This window comes from Schistocerca cancellata, chromosome 10, assembly GCF_023864275.1.
Source record: "Schistocerca cancellata isolate TAMUIC-IGC-003103 chromosome 10, iqSchCanc2.1, whole genome shotgun sequence".
In the NCBI taxonomy this organism is placed as follows: Eukaryota; Metazoa; Arthropoda; class Insecta; order Orthoptera; family Acrididae; genus Schistocerca; species Schistocerca cancellata.
Window position 1 is genome coordinate 20058234 of NC_064635.1, and position 27103 is coordinate 20085336.

At 45.1% G+C, this 27103-nt stretch overlaps 1 protein-coding gene across 1 annotated transcript in view; it reads right to left on the reverse strand.

Moving 5' to 3' along the window:
• Positions 1 to 27103, reverse strand: part of LOC126106724 (transcription factor HES-4-like) — a 92919-nt gene that overhangs the window by 30970 nt on the left and 34846 nt on the right. Inside the window, exons 4-7 of the mRNA XM_049913104.1 lie at positions 13469 to 13606; positions 11918 to 12097; positions 11784 to 11848; positions 2197 to 2314 (exon numbers count right to left, since the gene is read on the reverse strand). Of these exons, the coding sequence (XP_049769061.1) occupies positions 2197 to 2314; positions 11784 to 11848; positions 11918 to 12097; positions 13469 to 13606 (501 nt within the window). The remainder of the gene's footprint in view (positions 1 to 2196; positions 2315 to 11783; positions 11849 to 11917; positions 12098 to 13468; positions 13607 to 27103) is intronic.

Below are 27103 nucleotides of genomic sequence, written 5' to 3' on the forward strand. Positions count from 1 at the left end.
CTGTTAGCTCCAGAATGTTCGCTCAGGGCGTGTCTATGGCAGAGTGTCCTCCTGCTGACAAGACGTGGCGTACGAAGCGGCGGTCTGCTCGTCACTCAGGAGTGGACGTGTGGCTTTGCGCCCCCTCGCTGCGGTGACGTAACATCACACGCGGCTGCCGTTTAGCAACAGGTGGCGTGTTGGGATGCTAATGCGGTGAGCGGGAAGCGAAGCGGAGACCAGAGTAGGGGCCGATCAATGAGGGCGAGGCGTGTGTGATGGGCCGACCACACACCGCCTCTGTCCGTCAACACCGTACACCGTACACAGTAAAGGCAGTACTGTCGTAGAGGTTCCATCGTTGTGGGGTGGGGGGAGGGGGGGGGGTAACGATGCAACTGGCACTCCCATAGCACCCTAAGACGTAGCGACCAGCAGGAAAGAAGGCAGTGCCTTCTGCGAGTACCAGCAACCCCACCGTCGATTCTTTAAGGAATCCAATTCCCATGCATAAGGCTAGGTGTCGACAGGATGTGTCAGTATGGGACAGACCGTCGCAGGTTGTCGTGTGTCACGTTATCTCGCTAGGACACAGTGTACTTCGTTCACGACGTCGTCCGGTGAAATCTGCGCACTCGTCCTTTCGCCTGGAGAGGTTGTCATGTCTTTATCTGATTTTTTTCTCTATATATGCATAGGAAACACCAGGGCTTACTACACGGAGAAACAGAAAAGGAAGCAACGATGGGTGAATGAAGCAATAGCTGAATTATGTCTGGAAAATTTGCTCACTTACATTTTTTTGAGGGGCGTTTGAAAAGTCCGTGCAAAGTCCGAGATATGGCACCACAGGCGCGTATCGACGTCATGTTTAGTTAGTAGCATCTTTGGAAAGAACGCACACCAAGTTTCAGCCATATTGGTCTATTTCTTGTGTTTGGCATTCGTGTGAACCAAGGAAGTCGAGTGATAGTCAAAAAATAGACGAAAAAGAATTTCGTGTGGTGATTGAACATTACTTTATGAATGGCAAAACGCCCTAAAGCTATACACCCAGACGAGTAATTTAAAGGAGGGCCTAAACACAGCTGAGAAGATGGAGCATGCAGTTACGTACAGCAATGACGAGGACGGACCCACCAGGCACAAAAGCTGCTCAGTCAGTACAATCTGTAAATCAGAACGAACTGTCGACTAGCTGCCATTTTCAAACTTATGGCACCCTGTTGTACTGAAAAAACAGTCTATGAAGGCTTAAATAACCCACAGTTGTTCTGGAACGAAATACTGCTGAAGTTGCAGAATGGTGTCTTCATTTCCACACAAATTTTCTGGCCGATTCCGCAGTTTTATGTGCATCATCAAGTTGACGCTTTGTTTGAAATTTGGTAATCTTATGTCTTTCAGTTCGGTAGCACTGTTTGTACTACACGGTCATATTGCTACGGACTCATTCTAAGTCTGTTCGTAACTGCTTTTTTACTATGCTGTGGATTATCTTCCATGTGTGTAATTATGTTTAGTACCTGCTACGTGGACAACGATTGTCCTTTACTACATTTCACTGAAAACGAAATTTGTTTCTCCCTGTCCGACAAGGATGATGAATGATGAAGTAATCGGCTCGAAGCCCCACAGTTAGAATAATATCAACCGTGGATAATTTTCAAGCGAGATGGAGCAACGCCCCCCCCCCCCCCCCCCGTCACACACACTGGGCTTTGAAAGTGCGTGTTTTCCTGGATGAAACATTTCTTGATCGGTGGATTGGAAGGAACCGTCCAACACCCTGACCACCCCGCTCTCCAGACATCAAGGACAGAGTCTTCGTCACACCAGTTGCTGACGTCGACGAACTGAAGGCTAGGATACAAGCTGCTGTGAGTACTGTGACAGAACACATGTTACGAAACACCTGGCGGGAACTGGAATACCACCTCGACATTCTTCGATCTACCAAGGGAGCATATGTTGAGGTTAACTAATGTAAGTGGTCTTAAATAAACTAGTAACACTAACCTATATAATTGCATCAAATTTAAATTATTATGTCAAACGATTTTTCTGTAATAATTTGTTATAATCAGGGCAAGACTTTGTGCTCACCCTGTATTAAAAAAAAAAAAAAAAAGACCGTTGCGGCTGGTTGCCACAGTGCAGTGGAGTAGGCAGTACAGTGGAGTAAGTTGGAGGAGGAAAGCAGTGCAGTGTAGTCACCTGTACGACGGAGAGCAGGGGGTTGGAGGCGTCCAGCGGCGACGCGGGCTCCGGGCTCTGGCTGGCGGACAGCAGCCGGCTACCCAGCAGCGACCCCGGGGATGCCTTCCCGCTGGCACTGCAAACAAGACAGGCACTGTGCTGTACCCAGGTTCCCAGCCGTCCACGTCAACCTCTGGCTCTGCACGTCCTTTCCATCCGCTGCTGGCACCACTCTAAAACAGCAGAGTTCTAGGCGAAATTGGATATACACCTGCATCCCGTGCGAAAATCAGTTGGAGCCCAGATCGTCATTTCCATTGTCCCAATCCCAGAACCCATCTGCACCATATTAGACGAATTTCTGCTCAAAATCAAACATGTGTACTCCAGTGACAGCAAATCGTGGACGGACTACTCCAGTAAGCCTATTCAGTGTCGTTTGGTCGCTGTGCCGATCAGTTCGGTAGGTAAATGCCCCGAGCAATAGCATTATTGCAGTCGAACCTCTGTGCAATTCCGTAAGCCGTTCGGTAGCGAGTCGATGCGGCTCGGTAGTGAGTCGATGCGGCTCCTGATAAAGCGAGGTAGGCCCGTGCCGTGTTGCCTTGTCTCCTCGTGCCAGCCACTGAAAGACAAGTGACCACAGCAGCTGCGGGCACGTTCACCCGACGACTGCTCACCCGGCACGGCGCGTCACAGTGGGCACAGCGACCCACACCCGAAGTGGCCAGCTGACACGACTACCAAACGCCATGTTCCAATTATTGTTTTCCACTGCAGGCGCAGTGAGAGCCCTCACAACTTTGTCAGCGCCGCCATGGCAGCTGAATTGTCAGTCCCTATCCCCTTTAGATTAGCCCATGTCCCAAGAAGAGTTGTTAAAACCTAGAAGAAAAAAAACAACCATTTCATATGATGACTGATAAGAAATGTCCAGCAGCAAAAATGAAATTTTCAATCTGCTGTGGATTCTGAACTAATATGAAACTTCCTGGTAGATTAAAACAGTTAGCCAGACCAAGACTCAAACCTGGGACCTTTGCCTTTTGTGGGAAAATGCAGTACTGACTAGAAGTGTTAGTCTTGGTTCTAGGCGCTTCAGTCCAGAACCACACGGATGCTACAGTCGCAGGTTCGAATCGTGCCTCGGGCATGGATGTGTGTGATGTCCTTAGTTAGGTTTCAGTAGTTCTAAGTCTAGGGGACTGATGACCTCAGATGTTAAGTCCGATGGCGCTTAGAGCCATCTCTGTTAGTGTTGCAAGTTTCGCGGGAGAACTTCTTTGAAGTTTAGAAGGTAGGACACGAGGTACTTGCGTAAGTAAGGCTGTGAGGACGAGTCGTGAGTCGTGCTTTGGTAGCTCAGAGCACTTGCTCACGAAATGCAAACGTCCCAAGTTCGATTCCCAATTCGGCATGCAGTTTTAATCTGTCAGGAAGTTTCATTGTTCAGCTGATACAGTCATTTCATGACTTGTTAGACGAAAGTATCTTGACGTGCAAAGGGATGTCGGTAGGTCTCTGATGGGCCCTCATGTATGTCCACAGTTCCTCAACCAAATTATGGGCTGCCCCCATGCTCAGTCTGTACCTCATCACGAAGTTGCGCTCAATTATTTCAAAGGGATTTATCTGGTTCCACAGACTGTGTTGCTAAATCTCATGGCGCCGCATTTCCTAAAACCCTTTGCTCGCCTTTGTCGCTCTTGCCATCTTCTTAATAGCACCATGAACACTGTGTCCACTTCCACGATGTGCGATAACATTTATGAACTCGTTTTCCAATCGGATGCGTCCCAGTGATTCTTCAATAAAAGATAATCACTAAATCCAAAACTAAAATATGCTCACTATTTCTAAAATAACAAATTATCTCCACAATCAAAGTATGCTGAAACCAAACAAACGGCCTTACTGGCACCTCACCATCTCTCAGTACAAGATAACATCTTGGACCTACTGATAACAAACAGACCCGAACTTTTCGACTCTGTAAGTGTAGAACAGGGAATCAGTGATCATAAGGCCGTTGCAGCATCCCTGAATATGGAAGTTAATAGGAATATAAAAAAAGGGAGGATGGTTTATCTGTTTAGCAAGAGTAATAGAAGGCAGATTTCAGACTACCTAACAGATCAAAACGAAAATTTCTGTTCCGAGGCTGACAATGTTGAGTGTTTATGGAAAAAGTTCAAGGCAATCGTAAAATGCGTTTTAGACAGGTACGTACCGAGTAAAACTGTGAGGGACGGGAAAAACCCACCGTGGTTCAACAACAAAGTTAGGAAACTACTGCGAAAGCAAAGAGAGCTTCACTCCAAGTTTAAACGCAGCCAAAACCTCTCAGACAAACAGAAGCTAAACGATGTCAAAGTTAGCGTAAGGAGGGCTATGCGTGAAGCGTTCAGTGAATTCGAAAGTAAAATTCTATGTACTGACTTGACAGAAAATCCTAGGAAGTTCTGGTCTTACGTTAAATCAGTAAGTGGCTCGAAACAGCATATCCAGACACTCCGGGATGATGATGGCATTGAAACAGAGGATGACACGCGTAAAGCTGAAATACTAAACACCTTTTTCCAAAGCTGTTTCACAGAGGAAGACCGCACGGCAGTTCCTTCTCTAAATCCTCGCACAAACAAAAAAATGGCTGACATCGAAATAAGTGTCCAACGAATAGAAAAGCAACTGGAATCACTCAACAGAGAAAAGTCCACTGGACCTGACGGGATACCAATTCGATTCTACACAGAGTACGCGGAAGAACTTGCCCCCCTTCTAACAGTCGTGTACCGCAAGTCTCTGGAGGAACGGAAGGTTCCAAATGATTGGAAAAGAGCACAGATAGTCCCAGTCTTCAAGAAGGGTCGTCGAGCAGATGCGCAGAACTATAGACCTATAGCTCTGACGTCGGTCTGTTGTAGAATTTTAGAACATGTTTTTTGCTCGCGTATCATGTCGTTTTTGGAAACCCAGAATCTACTCTGTAGGAATCAACATGGATTCCGGAAACAGTGATCGTGTGAGACCCAACTCGCTTTATTTGTTCACGAGACCCAGAAAATATTAGATACAGGCTCCCAGGTAGATGCTATTTTCCTTGACTTCCGGAAGGCATTCGATACAGTTCCGCACTGTCGCCTGATAAACAAAGTAAGAGCCTACGGAATATCAGACCAGCTGTGTGGCTGGATTGAAGAGTTTTTAGCAAACAGAACACAGCATGTTGTTATCAATGGAGAGACGTCTACAGACGTTAAAGTAACCTCTGACGTGCCACAGGGGAGTGTTATGGGACCATTGCTTTTCACAATATATATAAATGACCTAGTAGATAGTGTCGGAAGTCCCATGCGGCTTTTCGCGGATGATGCTGTAGTATACAGAGAAGTTGCACCATTAGAAAATTGTAGCGAAATGAAGGAAGATCTGCAGCGGATATGCACTTGGTGCAGGGAGTGGCAACTGACCCTTAACATAGACAAATGTAATGTATTGCGAATACATAGAAAGAAGGATCCTTTATTGTATGATTATATGATAGCGGAACAAACACTGGTAGCAGTTACTTCTGTAAAATATCTGGGAGTATGCATGCGGAACGATTTGAAGTGGAATTATCATATAAAATTAATTGTTGGTAAGGCGGGTACCAGGTTGAGATTCACTGGGAGAGTCCTTAGAAAATGTAGTCCATCAACAAAGGAGGTAGCTTACAAAACGCTCGTTCGACCTATTCTTGAGCATTGCCCATCAGTGTGGGATCCGTACCAGATCGGGTTGACGGAGGAGATAGAGAAGATCCAAAGAAGAGCGGCGCGTTTCGTCACAGGGTTATTTGGTAACCGTGATAGCGTTACGGAGATGTTTAACAAACTCAAGTGGCAGACTTTGCAAGAGAGACGCTCTGCATCGCGGTGTAGATTGCTAGCCAGGTTTCGAGAGGGTGCGTTTCTGGATGAGGTATCGAATATATTGCTTCCCCCTACTTATACCTACCGAGGAGATCACGAGTGTAAAATTAGAGAGATTCGAGCGCGCACGGAGGCTTTCCGGCAGTCGTTCTTCCCGCGAACCATAAGCGACTGGACCAGGAAAGGGAGGTAATGACAGTGGCACGTAAAGTGCCCTCCGCCACACACCGTTGGGTGGCTTGCGGAGTATAAATGTAGATGTAGAAGTATCGAGCAATCGGGAAACGGACCGGTCGTTAACAGGTCCCAGTAGCATTTGGAATAGCAACTTCCGCTACGAGACCGAAAGTAACGTTATTACTGAGGCTAACCTACAGAAGTGAACAATATGGACGATACAGAATAGGGCTACAGGACTCAGCACCCAGACACCCACAACCTCCACCGTGGGCTCGGGTAGTCTCTAACGATTTCTCACTTGGCATTGCCTCGGCAGAGGATCCTGCGGTCTAGTAGCCATGAAAAACACCCCCCACACACGGAACTGGCACTTCATCTGAAAATAAAGAGTAAAGAAGTCGTTAAAACGTTGCCCCAATATGATGATGGCTCATGGCTGATTACCTGTGGCGGTTTCGTAAATGACTGTGCTCCTACCTCTCTGTAGAATTCAAAGCCACTTCATCTTGTCTGAAACTACTGGAAGGATCTGGGAAATGTTAGGGCCCAAGATCTGATGAAGGGAAACCAGTAATCTACATCACCCTACGGTGGAAACCAACAGTACGATTTTGTGTGCTAAAAGAAAGAATTGTGTGATACTGGTGTGTGGGAGCTATGTAAGTGTATATATCATGTAAAGGTGAGAGCAATGGGTTCGTGCGCTGTGTGGGGTCTGGTTTGTGTTGTATGTTGATGATGAGAGAGATGAAAACCACAGCCTACTCCCTCCAACGGCAGTGAGGGGTATCGCTGGGCTCAATGACTCCATCTTACAACTATAAAAAAATAGTAGACATATAAAAATCTTGCAATGATTTGCCAGTAGTCCCCGCATCAGAAGAACGAAGTTATCAGTAAAGAAAGCTAGTGAAGTACGGGATTTTTCACTCTCCTTGTCAGAAAAGTTCCAGGATACGTTTTTAATTTCCGAGTTAGCAGTACTAAAAAGGAACAAATTTTCTTGCTATATTATCTAGTATATGTGCGCCCTTGAAATGACCTTCGCCATGTTTCCTAGCAAACTCAGTAGGTGACAGGGTTAAAGAAATACAGTTTGGGTTCTTAGCACATTAGTTACGGTAACGCAATGCCTGTTGATTGTGAGCAAAGCGTGAGCATTAAGTTCTGCATTAAGGTCGGCAAAACCGCTAGTGAAATGTGAACAATGGTAAAAGCATGCATATGCTGGAGAGGCACTTTCAAGAAGTCGTGCTTTAGAACTGAACAAAAATGTTTGGTTGAAGGCAGGGAGTCAGTGCTGATCCCAAAGTTAGTCGCCCGTTTGCAGCCCATACCGATGCAAACGCGGAGCGTGTAAGGCAGTTATAGCAAGAAGACCATCATGAAAAATAATTTGCATCGTGACGAGTGTCGTAAGCTTTTACACTGAAAGTTATGGAAAGGGAAAATGGTTCAAATGGCTCTGAGCACTATGGAACTTGACATCTGAGGTCATCAGTCCCCTAGACTTACAACTAATCTAAGGACAGTACACACATCCATGCCCGAGGCAGGATTCGAACCTCCGACCCTAGCGCTCGCGCTGTTACAGACTGAAGTGCCTAGAACTGCTCGGCCACAGCGGCCGGCGGAAAGGGAAACTTAGTGCAAAACTCGTCCCTCACACACTAATAGATGAACCCAAAGAGAAAAGGAATTTCTGCTGTATTAGTGGAAACAGCCAGACGAGACCCCAAATTACTATCAAAGATTGTCGCTGGAGATGGAAGTTGGTGCTAGCAGTAGGAGTCTCGCACGAAGCGTCAAAGTCCAGAATGTTGGAGTCACGGATCACCAGCCTTGAATAAAGTCAAACCACAAAGTTCGTGTACAAAGTCAATGTTGATCACATTCCTTGATATTAAGGGAGTATTTGACCACGAGTATGTTCTTTCATGTCAAAATCTTTACATCGAAGTCTCGAAACGTTTGCAAGAAGCAATTCGGCGTCGTCGCCCCGATCTGCGGCATTTTCAGGACTGTTTCTTACTGCACGACAATGCAAGGGCCCATACTGCTTTATCTGTTACCGAGTGTCTGGCCAGATATTCTGTTATTGCCACCCATATGCGCCATATTCGCCCGACCTCTCGCCTAGCGATTTTTCATTGTTTCCGCGGCTGAAAGGAAAGCTTTGTCAAGATATCTAAGACATCCAATGGGCTGTGACAAATGACCTTACAAGCACCACAGTTTAAAATTTCCCTGCTTGCTTCCAAGATCTCCAGAAACGTCGGCAACCGTTCATACAGGGTGAACATTAATAAAACTGACAAATTGTAGGGACGGATTCCTGGCTGAAAATGGAAGAGAGCCTATGAACATGTGTTTCGAAACGTATCGTTGCCACGGTAGATGGCACTGACGAATGACAGTTCTTCTGACCATGTACCGTGTGTTCTTTGTTTGTTGCAGGCTGCGTGATTGAGGTAGCATACTGTAAGCAGTAGAATGGTCCAGTATTCAATGTCAGGAACAAACTACGATGGTGTTTGTCTACGCCCAAGCGGATGCTACGCCCAAGCGGATGAAAACGGTCGAGAGGCAGCACAGCCATACCAAAACAAGTACCCTCACACACACCAGCCACATCAAACAACATTTCAAGCCCTTTTTCTGGTTTGTGTGGTCATGGGTCCTTTCACACGGACGAGCATGGTGGACTGTGCATACTTGTAGGACTGGGATCAACAGGATATTGAGACGAAACCTTGTACAAGCTCCAGGCAAATGGCCTCCCACCATGGTGTACACTGGAGTACGATTATGTGTGTCCTGCATGACAACTGATACAATCCCTGTCACCTACAACAAGTGCAATTATTATCAGGAATTGATTTCCGTCTATGGGTAGGATTTTGTCGACGGTTTCTGCACCAGGCCATCACAATTACGGGATTTCCGTCATCATTCCTCTCTACCAATAAAGCAACCTTTATCAGAACTGGCATCATCAAGCTACATAATCGTCATCTGTGGACTACAGACAATCCTTGGGGAATGGTTGAGGCATCTCATCAGCATCAATGTATGGGCAGGGATTCTTGGCGACCGCATGCTTGGACTGGCTATTATTCCAAAACGCCTCGACTTCCTGAAGAATACTCTGTGAAATAAAACAACCCTTTTTGCTTTACATTCCTGTTTTCAAATTTCCGTAATTCCAATGGTACCTAGTAAGTGATTTCGCGTAATACATTAAATCTCATGAAATTTACTATTCCATTTGTTTACTAGTACGTCATGCTTGTCCAATATATGTTCGCAATATTTTGCATTTACAAATGAAGCCATAATTAAGAAAATTTAGGTTAGCATTGTTATCTTTCAATATTTTATATAATATAATGTACATCCTATGTAAAAGTCTTTTCTATTGTATTTGCCAGTTTCAGCATAAAATAAGCAAGGTTCTGTGGATAGTCACTCATAAAAATGTCAAACTTTTAATTGTTAATTTAATAAATTTACACTGTAGTTTTATTGACTTGATTGTTAACAAACGTATCAATAGGAGGAGCACAAGACTCCAGAATGGACAGTTGGAGACAGTTCTAAGAAGCAACCACTGTGTCGCACGTCTGTGCAATAATGTAATTGTTGTAATACAGTATTGTGACTATGTAGCCTGTTATGAGGAGTGGGCTCCCACTAAAAAGAAATGGTGCAGCTTGTCATAAAAACCACTATAAAAACGACTTGGTACCTGGAGTATTTCATGGAATTCACGTAACTTGATGGTGTTAGCACATGAAATGGACCGAGGAAACGACTACCTCAGCAGCAGCAGCAGCAAGCAGATTACTTCGAGTTACACCGAACTAAGATGCGTATAAGAAATCAACTGAACTATATAAGTGTCACCGCAGAACTAGTTACTAAAGTATAATATATTGGAAGCTGTTCTAGCAGTAAACATTTGCATTTGTGTCAAAGTAATTCTTTGAGAGGCGGAGGCCAATGTCATTAGTAAGAAAAGCCCCCATGATCACATGTTTCTTGATGCCTTTGGGACACAAGAATAACAACAAATTTTTGAGGTTTAGTTTAAATCAAATAATCTCTTTTCGGTGTTGAAAATTTTCGCCCGAGGAAAATTTCACTGTCTTCCCCACGTAACGTAGCAATAGTAGTTTCGTTACATCTGCTAGGCTACTTGAGAACGTGTCTTTGGCAGTATGATAGGTCACGTGATTTCTGAATGACAGAGCACCACCCCACTTCCCCATTACAGTTCGTTGACACCTCAACAGCATCTTGCCTGGGCGTTGGATCGGACATGGAAGCCCTGTAGCATGGCCTGCTAGATCACTGGATGTAAACCTCCTAATTTTTTTGTGGGGCATCTGAAAAGTGTTGTGTATGCTGAATCGGTTCGTGATGTGCAGGATTGCCCAGAAAGGAGTCCAGTATTCAGCAACACATATTTTTAATAAGTTACCAGCAACCATTAAGAGTTTAGTTTCAGACAAGGCACAATTTAAACATAATTTAAAAGAATTTTCGATGGCCAACTCCTATTCCATCCGTGAGTTTCTCAACAAGTGCAGTAGACCATTTTAATGAAAATTTATTATACTTTAATTTTTGATAATACTTGGTTGTAACAGCCAAGTAACTACCTACTGTGGCAATGATGGATGTATGGAAAGCAGATGTAAGTCTTAAGTCTGCAAATAGTGGAAGTTTAATTTTAAATCTTGTACATGATTTGACTGTTCTTAACTGTGGATCATTGAAATGAATAATTTACTTTAATTTTTGACAATACTTGGTTTTAATAGCCAAGAAACTAGCAAATGTCTGAATGATGAATTTAATGAAAGCAGGTGTAAGTATTAATCCTGTAAATATTAGAAGTTTAAATTTAATTCGTGTACATAATTTTACAGTTTATTGACTGAGGATCATAAAAATTAATCAAACTCAAGTTTTTCTAATTACATTTTTGTAATGTGTTTATCTGACATGTTCCACACCTGGTAGGATTTCCTCTTTGTGGGTCTATGGAATGAATTAATGAATGAATAATTAGATTTCATCTAAGTCCCTTCAACAATGTGTTCACAATACCAGTGACATTATTCAGAGACAGGCCACAACGTGACTTGCAAACACGTGTATTGCATCCGTTGGAGGAAACTGAACATCTGAGGTGACACGGATGCGATGCAGATCATTACCGTGTTCTCGGACGATTTGTTGTCACTGCACACGCACCGTCTATTTCTGGGCACATGTTCAAAGGACCTTTTTCCCTCCATTTCCAGTCAGATACCCGTTCCACAAGTCTGTGGGTTTTCTTAATTTTCGCTCTGTATGTACAAAATTTTGCCATCGTTTGGTCAAAGAGCACCAATACGGTTCTGCCAGTGGTCCCCACATCATCAGAATGAAGCGATCAATAAAGGAAGTAGTGAGGCTGGTGGCGTTTTACGCAGACAGCGACCGAAAGGAGGCGCCACTCACCTGTGCGAGCGCTGGCCGCGGTTGTTGTTCTCGTCGCCCCTGGCGGCGGGGGCGCCGGGCGCGGGGGCGGTGCCGGAGGCGGCGGACGAGGCGGAGGCAGACGAGGAGGAGCAGGAGGAGCCGGGCAGCGGGGCCTGCGCCTGGCCCGAGCTCGAGTCGGGCTTGGAGCTCTCCTCGGCGCGCATCGCCAGCCCCAGGTCCAGGTCCAGCTCGGCGACGCAGCTCTCCAGGTGGCGCAGCAGGCGCTGCTTGAGCGACGCGTGCGGCTCGGGCGGCGCCAGCACCACCTCGGGCGACTCCAGGAAGCGGCCCACCTGCCGGGCCGGCGACCGCTCCGTCTCACACTCCGGGACACAGTGACCGTGTGCGAAAAACTAAGAGCTAGAGCGTATGTACGAGGGGCGTTTGAAAAGTCTGTCCAAAGATACACTACTGGCCATTAAAATTGCTACACCAAGAAGAAATGCAGTGTTCATCGGACAAATATATTATACTAGAACTGACATCTGATTACATATTCACGCAATTTCGGTGCATAGATCCTGAGAAATCAGTACCTAGAACAACCACCTCACCTCTGGCCGTTATAACGGCCCTGATACGCATGGGCATTGAGTCAAACGGAGCTCGGATGGCGTGTACAGGTACAGCTGCCCATGCAGCTTCAACACGATACCACAGTTCATCGAGAGTAGTGACTGGCGTATAGTGACGAGCCAGTTGCTCGGCCACCATTGACCAGACGTTTTCAATTGGTGAGAGATCTGGAGAATGTGCCGGCCAGTCGAACATTTTCTCTATCCAGAAATGCCCATACAGGACCTGCAACATGCAGCTGTGCATTATCCTGCTGAAATGTAGAGTTTCGCAGGAATCGAATCGATGGTAGAGCCACGGGTCGTAACACATCTGAAATGTAACGTCCACTGTTCAAAGAGCCGTCAATGCAAACAAGAGTTGACCGAGACGTGTAACCAGCGGCACCCCATACCATCACTCCGGGTGATACGCCAGTATGGCGATGACGAATACACACTTCCAATGTGCGTTCGCCGCGATGTCGCCAAAGACGGATGTGACCATCGTCATGCAGTAAACAGAACCTGGATTCATCCAAAAAATGACGTTTTGCCACTCGTGCACCCAGGTTCGTCGTTGAGTACACCATCGCAGGCGCTCCTGTCTGTGATGCAGTGTCAAGGGTAACCGCAGCCAGGGTCTCCGAGCTCCCTACTTCTTCAAAAGTTGCTCTAATGGCACAATTTGCACATTCAAATGTTCAAATGTGTGTGAATTCGTAAGGAACCAAACTGCTGAGGTCACCGGTCCCTAGACTTACACACTGCTTGAACTAACTTTTGCTAAGAACAACACACACGCACCCATGCCAGAGGGAGGACTCGAACTTCCGGCGGGAGGGGTCGTGCAATCCGTGACATGACGCCTCTAACCGCGCGGCAATTTGCACATTCATCAAGCGAATGTTTTTTTTTATTATTATTATAAAACTTGTGTGCTCCTGAGCGACCTCTGAGAGTAAGCATTTTTTGACCAAATATTATGTGTGTTACTTTTACACATAAATGCACAATTTATGGCTTGTGGAGGTATGAAATTTGGGACTTCAGTTGTTTGGGCCGCCATATGTACAGGTTTTTTACTCGTCGGACACACTAGGAACTCACCTCTCGGGCGCACTCCTGGAATCCGGCGCGGAACTTGGAGAGCACGGAGCTGGAGCCGAGCGCCTTCTGCCGCTGGAGGTGGCGCACCGTCAGCTCCAGGATGTCCGCCTTCTCCAGCTTGGAGTGCTTCGTGTTCTGCTGCAACAGCCGCCCGACATCACTCTGCAGCGTCGCCACACTCACGCCTTCATCATCTGACGACTAGGCGACATCGTCATCAAATCACATTCAGTGCACTTAAGCCAAATGTGCTGTTGCCAGTACTGTGTGATCGTGAACTTCTCAGGCAATTTAGGAGAGCGACGCGTAGCGCCATATAACGATCCTGTCTTGGAGGCGGTTAAGTGTGAGATGTGTCTCAGAGCTGCATAGTGACAGATGGTGATGCGAGACTGGACGCGCACGTAGTTTATGTGTCAGCCGATAGAGGACAATATTGTATAGGGGACTGATTTAGTTTCGATTGTGCCCATTAGAGTGCACTAAAGTAATAGAATGTTTTTCATAAACGGTTCTAGTATTTTCATAAAGTGCTATTATTTCTTTTTGTGTATGTAAAATGTTATAAATGTGTTTTAGCAGTATGAATAATGCGTGAGTGTGGTTTAAGGTTAATATGAAGATAATTGTTTAACGAGTTATGTAGTGGGATTTAGTGTGGGAACATTTCGAAGTAGTATGGATTTGGACAAAGGGGATTTTTGTAGAATAGATTTTTAAAGTAAGTTTATGGTAAAGGGAAAGTTAATTCAGGTATAAATAACAATAGTAAATAACTTTATGCATAAACAAAACTTCAGCATATTAGATAATTACGTCGGTAAAAAGTGCAGTCATTATGTGGTGTCACCGCCAGACATCACACTTGCTAGGTGGTAGCCTTTAAATCGGCCACGGTCCGCTAGTGTACGTCGGACCCGCGTGTCGCCACTATCAGTGACTGCAGACCGAGCGCCGCCACACGGCAGGTCTAGAGACACTTCCTAGCACTCGCCCTAGTTGTACAGTCGACTTTGCTAGTGATGGTTCACTGACAAATTACGCTCTCATTTGCCGAGACGATAGTTAGCATAGCCTTCAGCTACGTCATTTGCTACGACCTAGCAAGGCACCATTATCATTTGCTATTTATCTTGTGATGCAGCGCGATGTTCACCAATTATGGATTAAAGTTAAGTATTCCAACAGCTACGACCTTTTTTGCTAAAGTCTAACTTCCTTAAATGTTCCAGACCTCACGCCAGACTGCGTGAGCTTAACGCGTGCCTTTCGGCTACCAATCATAGTGGCTTGGCTGTCTTGTCAAGTCACAACACATTAGGATTACTATTTTGCGATTGGTTATGGATGAAAAGCGCGGACTGACGCGGGAGAATGTTGTTTTGCTATTGGCTGTTGAGTAAACTGACCAATGGTAAAGCAATATTCTTCTCGCGCCTTTCTCTGCTGGTAGAGAAGAGTGGAAGCCTAGCCATGAAACAGTTCGGACGTGTGTAGTAGTAGTTCCGATGGAAACAATAAGTTGCCGGATCTAGTAGTGTTTCATACATCAAAAGTGTTGTAAAGTGACGGCATAATTATTCAGATGGGTGTGAAGAAATTTCGGAATTTTCAAGTGAATTTTGTGACGAGAAAAGACATATATTCCGCGTGGCGTATTGAGCAGGTCGGTGGCTAAAAACTGTGACTGCATTTGGTACCGACAGACTTAATATTTGGCGAGCATTCTCAATCAAAAACAATCAGTATTTTTGTAGCTATTACGTTTTCGGAAAATGCAACCCCATAAACTTTCTAACGTGAGTGAAAGGGATTATGAGTGACTGTGTTAAGGCTAACACGGGCTTGGCAGTGATACTTGTTCACCTAGTTTCAGAATATATTAACTGAGGACAAAATTTCCAACCTTTCATTTCGTGTTTCTCCCGAAACGTAGATTAGTGACTTTAATTGCAGCGTGGTTCACGTCGAAGTACAGTAGGTTTCACTCGGCTTTCCTACTGATGATCTGCTGAGACGATGTTCACAGGTAGCTGCAGGTCCGCGTAAAGGAACGGAAAGAACCGCGCCACCGCATAGAGGAGTTTTATTGGTAGGTACTTCGGTGACGAAGTATTTGCTTTGGCAATACAACTCCAGCAGCAACACTTCGGTTTCTAGTTTTATTTGATTACCTTTTGTTTAACGAAACTAATTTCGAGGTCGCAGCCCATTCTGGGTAAATGTCTGCGCCGGATACCAGCTTGGCGGTCTGGCTGATGGCAGGAATGGTTGCGCGAGAATGGGCTGAGAGCCCAGAACAACTCAGCACGAAAAAAAAAAAAAAGATAAATACATACGAGGGAGGATCGAAAAGTAACGCACAACAATTTTTACCACGCTGGTATTGCTGGCACAATGTTGAAATTTCACGACGATATACGAGGCGTGTTCTTTATGTAAGTGCCCTTTTGATATTAAAAAGAGACGTGCTAAGATATCTCAATAATTTTATTTTTACATGAAAGCACTGACGCCATTACAATCTCATCCTTCCTTGTTTACGTTGTGTACTGAGTGTTTAAGATGCCTCCGATAATCGTGAGTCCCGCCGACTGTGAAGTACAGGCTGTTACAAGATTTCTTAGTGCTAAGAAATCTAAGCGATCGATATTCATCGTGAGATCTGTGCAGTTTACGGAGAAGACATTATGAGAGATGGAATGGTAAAAATGGAAATGTCGTGTGGCTAGGGCCTCCCGTCGGGTAGACCGTTCGCCTGGTGCAGTTCTTTCGATAAGAAAGTGGGTGAGAGCATTTAAAGATGGCCGCACAAATGATCATGATGAACAACGGAGTGGACGTCCTTTGGTCGTTAATGAAAGTTTAGTGCAGGAAGAGGGCAATAAGGTGAGAGAAAACAGACGCTTTAAGATTTCCTCCTTGTGGGATTAATTTCCTAATGTTTCTCGAAGTGTTTTGTACGGCACTGTGACCGAGCACTTGAATTACCGAAAATTGTGTGCACGTTGGGTACCGAAAATGTTGACGGATGTGCACAAAACCTAACTTTTAGACAGTGCATTGACTTTCCCTGAGCAGTACCACAACGACGGTGATGATTTCTTAAGCCAAATTGTTATGGGCGACGAAACATGGGTGGCCTACGTCACATCAGAATCAAAGCAACAGTCCACGGAAGTTGAGCAAGGGCATCGTTTTGCTGCAAGACAATGCCCGTCCGCATGTGGCGGATCAGACCAAAGATCTCATCATATCTTTTCGATGGGAAACTCTAGATCATCCTCTGTACAGCCCAGATCTTGCGCCCAGTGACTACCATCTGTTCCTGCACTTGAAGAAACACCTGGACGGTCAGCGTCTTCAAGACGATGACGAAGTCAAAACAGCGGTGATGCAGTGGTTAACAAGTCAGGCGGCAGACGTCTATGAGGAGGGTATTCAAAAACTGGTACAACGTTATGACAAGTGCCTCAATGTTGACGGGAATTATATAGAAAAGTAGATTCACGTACAGGCTTTCATGTAAAAATAAAATTATTGAGATATCTTAGCACGTCTTTTTTTAATTTAAAAACGGTACTTACTTAAAAAACACGCCTCGTAGTTTCACGTTTGCGCTATAGCGGTATTTGTTATGACAAGAGAGAAGCCTGAACTACGAAACAAACATGGCGCGCAAGTCACTGTCGTAAACTTGTGAAGAGCAGCGGAGTGTAGTTCGATATTTGTGGGCCAAAGGGCATAAGGCGAGTGAAATTCACAGAAACATGGGTGGTGTGCACGGGGACTACTGTATGGGCCGCAGGGCAATGCCTTCAAGTCCTGTGTATTCTTCCGAGTAGAGATGGGGGATCCGCTCTTTCAAAGGAGTGAACAATCAGTGATTCAGAAAAAAAGAACGGTAGTTCGAAACGTTTCCCATGGCGGGGAGAGAGAGAGAGAGAGAGAGAGAGAGAGAGAGAGAGAGAGATGGAACATATCAGCGGCGCCTCTGCTGGTCAGAGCACAGTGCACGCCAACAACACAGCCGGCGCCGGCCTCTGCCCTGCTTCTACCTTGGCTGCCTGCATTGTGCAGTGCCCCATTGTATTTTGTGTTTCACATATGCTGTGCCGTCTCTGTGCGTCGTCTGCCGCGTGCAGTGTCTGGCGCAGCTTAACTTAGCATCGCACTCTGTCGGCGATCGTTTCAGTCGCACGTCCTGCACTCTGGGCAGTTGATGCGAGCAACAGGACAGAGAGCCACCTAGCGGATAACATAGGAACTACTTGCAACAACCTGCTCGCAAGGGAACGGACGATTTGTCTCGGAGCAGGTGAGTTCACCGCTCCCCCCACCCTCGGAACTCGCCTGCTCAACGCTCACCCCACCGTTCTCGACTCTAGCCAGAGCGTTGAGCAAAGCAACTCAGGTGTCACTCTGGTCTCTGCGGTCTTAGCTCACGCAGTAATACAGCTCGCGGCTCGACCTGCTTGACTCAGCGCTTCTGCATCGGAGTTCGTCTCTACTGGATATTGTTCTTCGTAGTAATACCGCTATGTATATTACATTATTATGTTATGTATACATCATTTGTTTTTATTTGTTTAAATTGATCAGATTAGGTTCCTGATGACTCCTCTTACTATAGGATTTTTATTATGGACACTCGAATTTACGCTTTAATTACGAGCGAACCGATAAACGTATCGCAAAATGTGATACACCAATATTTTCCTTGTTTTATTCTGCGTAAGGCTATATGCAGCACTTTAGTCTTACAGTCAAATTTATATATTTTTTTTCTTATTCTGGTACGGATTTTGCGATTTTAGGCGTCTTCGGAAGGAAACGTTCACTTTAAAAATATATGGCTGGCGATGTATTTGTACGAGGTTAATGAAATTTTAATACATTATAGCCAAATATATTGTTAATGTAAATCTCAAGTTACAACATTTTCCGATCACCCAAAAAACCACTATTGTGCAAAATAAATCAATAATCAAAAACTTTGTCATATCGTGGAAATTTCAATAAACAATACAAAATTCTTACTCATTATCTGTGTTACTTCAAAATAGGATCAAATAAGATCAAAATACAGGTATAGTACTGGAATAAACCAAGTTTAAAGGGCAATGTGCCTTCCCTTTATTTTCTATCGTGAATGAGTGGTGAGTCATGAAAAAGAGCTAGTTCATTTCAGGGAGTGAACAGTTCTGATCCGATCTCTGAAAAGAACAGTTTTGCCCATCTCTACTTCCGAGGGGACCGTGAGAACCTCAGCGATTCGCCACGCTCCCGGCGGACGGTGACAGCTGCAACTCCACAGAATGTCGGAGCCATCGAGGCAGCAGTTTTGAACGATCGGCGTGCGCCACTGCGAACCTTTTCGCAGCGGTTCAACATTAACTAGGGTGCGGTGTACGATACTGTTCAATACTGTTCGTGACACGTTGACATTTCGTAAAGTTAGTGATCGCTGGGTGCCTGAGAACCTGACAGACAACCACAAGCGCCAGCGAATGATGAGAGGCTTGGATCACATAAAGCGTTTCGCCGCAGAAGGGCGCGACTTTCTGAAAGGAATCGTCATTGGTGACGATTCGTGGGCGTACCAAACACGCCCGAAGTACACTACTGGCCATTAAAATTGCTACACCGCGAAGATGACGTGCTACAGACGCGAAATTTAACCGACAGGAAGAAGATGCTGTGATATGCAAATGATTAGCTTTTCACAGCATTCACACAACGTTGGCGCCGGTGACGACACCTACGACGTGCTGACGCGAGGAGGGTTTCCAACCGATTTCTCATACACAAACAGCAGTTGACCGGCGTTGCCTGGTGAAACGTTGTTGTGATGCCTCGTGTAAAAAGAAGAAATGCGTACCATGTTTTTGACTGTGATAAAAGTCGGATTGTAGCCTATCGCGATTCCAGTTTATCGTATGGCGACATTGCTGCTCGCGCTGGTCGAGATCGAACGACTGTTAGCAGAATATGGAATCGGTGGGTTCAGGAGGGTAATACGGAACGCCGTGCTTGATCCCAACGGCCTCGTATCACCAGCAGTCGAGATGACGGGCATCTTATCCGCATGCTTGTAACGGATCGTGCAGCCACGTCTCGATCTCTGAGTCAACAGATGGGGGCGTTTGTAAGACAACAACCATCTACACGAACAGTTCGACGACGTTTGCAGCAGCATGGGCTATCAGCTCGGAGACCATGGCTGCGGTTACCCTTGACACTGCATCACAGACAGGAGCGCCTGCCATGGTGTACTCAACGATGAACCCAGGTGCACGAATGGTAAAACGTCACTTTTTCGGATGAATCCAGGTTCTCGTTACAGCATCACGATGGTCGTATCCGTGTTTGGCGACATCGCGGTGTACGCACATTGGAAGCGTTTATTCGTCATCGCCAAACTGGCGTATCACCCGGCGTGATGGTATGGGGTGCCATTGGTTACACGTCTTGGTCACCTCTTGTTCGCATTGACGGCACTTTGAACAGTGGATGTTACATTTCAGATGTGTTACGACCCGTGGCTCTACCCTTCATTCGGTCCCTGCAAAACCCTACATTTCAGCAGGATAGGTCCTGTACGGGCCTTTCTGGATACAGAAAATGTTCCGACTGCTGCCCTGGCCAGCACATTCTCCAGATCTCTCACCAACTGAAAACGTCTGGTGAATGATGGCCGAGCAACTGGCTCGTCACAATACTTTGATGAACTGTGGTATCGTGTTGAAGCTGCATGGGCAGCTGTACCTGTACACACCATCCAAGCTCTATTTGACTCAATGCCCAGGCGTATCAAGGCCGTTATTACGGCCAGAGGTGGTTGTTCTGGGTACTAATTTCTCAGGATCTATGCACCCAAATTGCGTGAAAATGTAATGAGATGTCAGTTCTAGTATAATATATTTGTGAAATGAATAGGCGTTTATCATTTGCATTTCTTCTTGGTGTAGCAATTTTAATGGCCAGTAGTGTAGATTAGGTCTCTATGGAGTGGAAACATGCTCGTTCCCCAGTACGAAAAAATTAAAAATGACTCAGCCTATTAGGAAAGTGTTTGGGTCAGTGCTCTGGGATACGCATGGCGTGTTACTGGTGGACTTCGCCGTTGTGAATGCTGCAGCCTACATTAACACTTTGGTACCCTTCGTGACAAACGCCATAACCTAAATGTTGACGGTGTCATACTTCTTGAAAATGCTCGCCCCCATGTTTGTGTTTGAGAGAATATCGCCAAATTTGTGTGGGAGGTGCTCCAGAACAATCCGGACTTTGCAGCGCCGGACTTTCATCTGTTTGGTCCCGCGAAGAAATTCTGGCCGGCCAACGCTTTGTGCCGGATGCGGAAGCAAAATCGCCTGACCGCAGATGGCTACACTCCAGCCGAATGGATTCCTACGAACAGGGCACACTGAAACTGGTACCGTACCACGATGGGACAAATGAGTTGGGATCGTTCGTAGCTATGCAGGAAAAAAGGTAAGAGATGCAAGCTCGTTTGTGATGTTTTTGTTATACAGGGTGATTCAAAAAGAATACCACAACTTTAGGAATTTAAAACTCTGCAGCGACAAAAGGCACAGAGCTAAGCACTATCTGTCGGCGAATTAAGGGAGCTATAAAGTTTCATTTAGTTGCACATTTGTTCGCTTTTATCCTTGCTCTAATGGAAACAGATGAATCTTTCGTTTCAAAGATTGTGTTTAGTGATGAAGCAATTTTCCACACTAACGGGAAAGTCAACCGTCACAATGTCTGTATATGGGGCACTGAGAATCCGCGGGAAACAACTCAGTATGAACGTGACTCGCCTAAGGTGAACGTTTTCTGTGCCATTTCAGCCAATAGAGTTATTGGTCCCTTTTTCTTCGAAGGTGCTACTGTAACTGGACTACAGTATCTGGAGATGTTAGAGAATTGGCTGTTCCCTCAGCTCGAACAAGTAGCACAACAATTCATATTTCAGCAGGATGGAGCGCCACCACATTGGCACTTATCTGTCCGTAACTACCTGAACGTCAACTACCCGAGGCGATGGATCGGCCGCCAGGCAGCCCGTGACAGAGCACTTCATCACTGGCCTCCAAGAAGCCCTGATCTTACCCCCTGCGATTTCTTCTTATGGGGGTATGTTAAGGATATGGTGTTTCGGCCACCTCTGCCAGCCACCATTGATGATTTGAAACGAGAAATAACAGCAGCTATCCAAACTGTTACGCCTGATATGCTACAGAGAGTGTGGAACGAGTTGGAGTATCGGGTTGATATTGCTCGAGTGTCTGGAGGGGGCCATATTGAACATCTCTGAACTTGTTTTTGAGTGAAAAAAAACTTTTCAAATACTCTTTGTAATGATGTATAACAGAAGGTTATATTATGTTTCTTTCATTAAATACACATTTTTAAAGTTGTGGTATTCTTTTTGAATCACCCGGTATAATAATTCCAATCCCAAAGAAATCAGGTGTTGACAGATGTGAAAATTACCGAACTATCAGTTTAATAAGCCACGGCTGCAAAATACTAACACGACTTCTTTACAGACGAATGGAAAAACTGGTAGAAGCCGACCTCGGGGAAGATCAGTTTGGATTCCGTAGAAATGTTGGAACACGTGAGACAAACCTACGTTTCTAGCATTTGTAGACTTAGAGAAAGCTTTTGACAATGTTGACTGGAATATTCTCTTTCAAAGTCTGAAGGTGACAGGGGTAAAATACAGGGAGTGAAAAGCTATTTACAATTTGTACAGAAACCAGATGGGAGTTAAAAGAGTCGAGGGGCATAAAATGGAAGCAGTGGTTGGGAAGGGAGTGAGACAGGGTTGTAGACTATCCCCGATGTTATTCAAATGGTTCAAATGGTGACCATTCGATCTGTTCCAATCGATTGCTTCAGACAAAAACTGCTTTCTTCGTCGTAATTTAAATTTCCGTAATAAAAGTTCATTGTGATGTAACATAACAAACGCTTTCGCCTACTGCACAAAACTAATTGAAACTACCCATCTCACAATGATCCTTTCACTTGTACTTACATTATAAGCTTCCTTGGTGTGGTTAATGTTTTCTTATTTGCTTTCTCTTTTACAAATTACCGCTAGCTTTACTGACTTCTACTAAAAGTCAGAAACACATCTTAAATATAGTAGGCTTCGTTGGGTATGGTCTCATCGACAAATCCTGCAAACGCGGATATGAGGGCACGCTCACCTCAATTGTGACACTGTTTTAGAAAAGGCTTTTGAGGCAACTGATATATTTCACTCGAAACAGAACCTGAAAGTACGTGGATTCTAACAACGACTTTTACTGAAAAGACAACGATTAATTACTTTAATCAATTAAAAATGGGTCAAATGGCTCTGAGCACTATGGGACCCAACTGCTGAGGTCATTACTCCCCTAGAACTTAGAACTAGTTAAACCTAACTAACCTAAGGACATCACAAACATCCATGCCCAAGGCAGGATTCGAACCTGCGACCGTAGTGGTCTTGCGGTTCCAGACTGCAGCGCCTTTAACCACACGGCCACTTCGGCCGGCCAATCAATTAAAACATCTGTAAATACACGTAAATAAATTCTGTTATACTCTGCTTAGACAGTATCCAATTTCAGTTCCATAATCCTCTGATCAATCGAAAACGTTTGATATACATCACAATGACATTCTGTTTCATTTTTATTTTGGTATTTTCTAGCGATTTTTGCTTTTTAGCCCTTTCGAACCCTTTATCCCTGTTCAACCAAAACATTATGAACACAGGAGAACCGGCAGTTTCTGAGGGATTCCCAGTCTCATTTGGATGCACTGAATTATATGCGTAATTGGCTATCATAAGACACATAGTAATTCTGACGCCAAGGGAATGGCGTTAGTAGGCGCTAGAATAAAAACAGCACCCTCAGCTGAATGCGGGTGTTTTGGCACTAGCATTTGCGTAGGCGGTTGTGTCTAATCTAATCTAAAGTAATCTCGTGCTTAGTAGAGGAGACATGCGGGTATGTTCGATGTTATTTTATGAACTATAATAAACTAAGATTACTGGAAGTAACCATCTTATGCTTGAAGCTACCCTTTTGTCCATGTTTGGCGTACGAAACTTAAGAACGAAAGAGCTTTCGCCTGTCAAGTAACACAGCTGGATGGTACTTGGACCTTACATAGAAGTAAATGCTGCAGCATACCACGGTTAGTAACTGGAAGACATACACAGTGAAACCAGCAGATGTGAAACTTTTATTCAGAGACATAATTACACTGGAGCCACGACTATTTATGATGGTCCCTTGGATATTACGAAAGGCAAGACGTGGTTCTTAATAGTGTGTGTGATCACCACGGGCGGAAATCCATACTCTGAAACGTGCTCCCGTACTGGCTGGAGGACTGGTAATGAGTTGTAGTGGTAGAGCGTTTCAGTCCTCCACCAGCGCGGTTGAACACTGCTGGAGGGTTTAAAATGGTTCAAATGGCTCCAAGCACTATGGCACTTAACATCTGAGGTTCAAAATGGGTCAAATGGCTCTGAGCACTATGGGACTTAACATCTGAGGTCATCAGTCCCCTAGAACTTAGAACTACTTAAACCTAACTAACCTAAGGACATCACACACATACATGCCCAAGGCAGGATTCGAACTTGCGATTGCAGCGGTGGCGTGGTTCCAGACTGAAGCGCCTAGAACAGCTCGGCCACACCGGCCGGACTAACATCTGAGGCCATCAGTCCCGTAGACTTAGAATTACTTAAACCTAACTAACCTTAGGACATCACACACACCCATGCCCGAGGCAGGATTCAAACCTGTAACCGTAGCAGCAGCGCGGTTCTGGACTGAAGCGCTTAGAACCGCTCGGTCACAGCTGCTGGCCGCTGGATGGGAGCTGGCGCATGTGGACATGCTACAGTACATCTCCGCAATGCATACCACACATGCTCGATGGGGTTTGAGTCGGTGTAAAGGGTAAGCCGTCCATTCACCGAATAGCCTGTCATGTCAAGAGCTCCTTCACGTGTGCTGTTTGATGGGATCGTGCATTGTCATCCTTAAAAATTAAGAAAGGGCCGAATGCGCCCCTGAAAAGATGCACATCAGGAAGGAGGACAATAACGCTGAGTAGTAACTGCACTGTGTTCAAAGATTTGGAGGCCATTACATCCATGCAACATTATGCCTCCTCATACCATAATATATGGACCACAGAAACGATCACCCTCGAAAATGCTGGATGTACCCTCAAATGGCGAAACATGCGGACATATAATGCACCCAGAAACATTGTTGTGCCTGATGTTTTAGGGAGACATAATGTTGCATGAGCGTACTGATGTCCAATCTTTAAACACGGTACACCCATCTGTCCGCACTGTTGTGACAATGTACTCGTTTGACATGGATATGTTTTAGGGGTGCATTCTACCCGGATTTCATTTTTATGGATGACAGTGCACGATTGCATCGGACAGCAAAGGAGAAGGTGCTCTCAGAATGAAAGGATAATATCCGAATGGACTGGTCTACACGTTATCCCGACTCAAATCACATAGAGCATGTGTGGCATGTATTGGGGAGATGTACTTCTGCACGTCCACAGGCACCAACTACCAGGACGTGTCAACTGAGCTGATGTAGAAATGGAACGCCCTACCACTAGAATCCGTTACCAACCTTGAGGCCACAGTAGGACCACATTGCAGAGGATGCATTGCCACCCGTGCTGATCACACACCCTATTAAGAAGCATGTCCTTTTGTATGGTCCAGGGGACCATCACGTATCCTAGATAACAGAATGCAGCATGTCATCCTCAATGGAGAGAAGTCTTCCGAAGTAAGATTGATTTCAGGTGTGCCGCAGGGGAGTGTAGTAGGACCTTTGCTATTCACAATATACATAAATGACCTAGTGGATGACATCGGAAGTTCACTGAGGCTTTTTGTGGATGATGCTGTGGTATATAGAGAGGTTGTAACAATGGAAAATTGTACTGAAATGCAGGAGGATCTGCAGCGAATTGACGCATGGTGCAGGGAATGGCAATTGAAACTCAATGTAGGCAAGTGTAATGTGCTTCGAATACATTGAAAGAAAGACCCCTTATCATTTAGCTACAATACAGCAGGTCAGCAACTGGAAGCAGTTATCTGGAAGTACGCATTAGGAGTGATTTAAAATTGAATGATCATATAAAGTCGATCTTCGGTAAAGCAGATGCCAGACTGAGATTAATTGGAAGAATCCTAAGGAAATGCAATCCGAAAACAAGGGAAGTAGGTTACAGTACGCTTGTTACCCCACTGCTTGAATACTGCTCAGCAGTGTGGGATCCGTACCAGATAGGGTTGATAGGAGAGATAGAGAAGATCCAACGGAGAGCAGCGCGCTTCGTTACAGGATCATTTAGTAATCGCGAAAGCGTTACGGAGATTATGGATAAACTCCAGTGGAAGACTCTGCAGGAGAGACGCTCAGTAGCTCGATACAGGCTTTTGTTGAAGTTTCGAGAACATACCTTCACCGAGGAGTCTAGCAGTATATTGCTCCCTCCTACGTATATCTCGCGAAGAGACCATGAGGATAAAATCAGAGAGATTAGAGCCCACACAGAGGCATACCGACAATCCTTCTTTCCACGAACAATAGGAGACTGGAATAGAAGGGAGAACCGATAGAGGTACTCAAGGTACCCTCCGCCACACAGCGTCAGGTGGCTTGCGGAGTATGGATGTAGATGTAGATGTAGATGTCGATGTACCCCTGTGGTTTTGGAGTTATTATTGTCTTTCAAAACGAGTCTCGTTTCTGTTCGTGTCATGGCATATTTCCTTCAGTTACTTTTAGTATTTTACTGTTTTGTACCATAGCATTTCTTCCTAGGAATGGTTCAAGTTTCAACAAGCTATTTTGCTTGGCACTGAAAGATCGTGTGAAAGCTACTTTCGCCTTTAAGTGTTGCACACCAGTTTACAAATTTTGACATCTGTCAAAGCAGGAAACTTTCACTGCGTTTTACCCGAAAATGATTGGACACGGATATTTCATTCGTGTATTTATGTAAATAAATAGTTTTAGCAGTCAAAGGCGAGGATGATATCTTTTTACAGGGTGTTTCAAAAATGACCGGTATATTTGAAACGGCAATAAAAACTAAACGAGCAGCGATAGAAATACACCGTTTGTTGCAATATGCTTGGGACAACAGTTCATTTTCAGGCAGACAAACTTTCGAAATTACAGTAGTTACAATTGCCAACAACAGATGGCGCTGCGGTCTGGGAAACTCTATAGTACGATATTTTCCACATATCCACCATGCGTAGCAATAATATGGCGTAGTCTCTGAATGAAATTACCCGAAACCTTTGACAACGTGTCTGGCGGAATGGCTTCACATGCAGATGAGATGTACTGCTTCAGCTGTTCAATTGTTTCTGGATTCTGGCGGTACACCTGGTCTTTCAAGTGTCCCCACAGAAAGAAGTCACAGGGGTTCATGTCTGGCGAATAGGGAGGCCAATCCACGCCGCCTCCTGTATGTTTCGGATAGCCCAAAGCAATCACACGATCATCGAAATATTCATTCAGGAAATTAAAGACGTCGGCCGTGCGA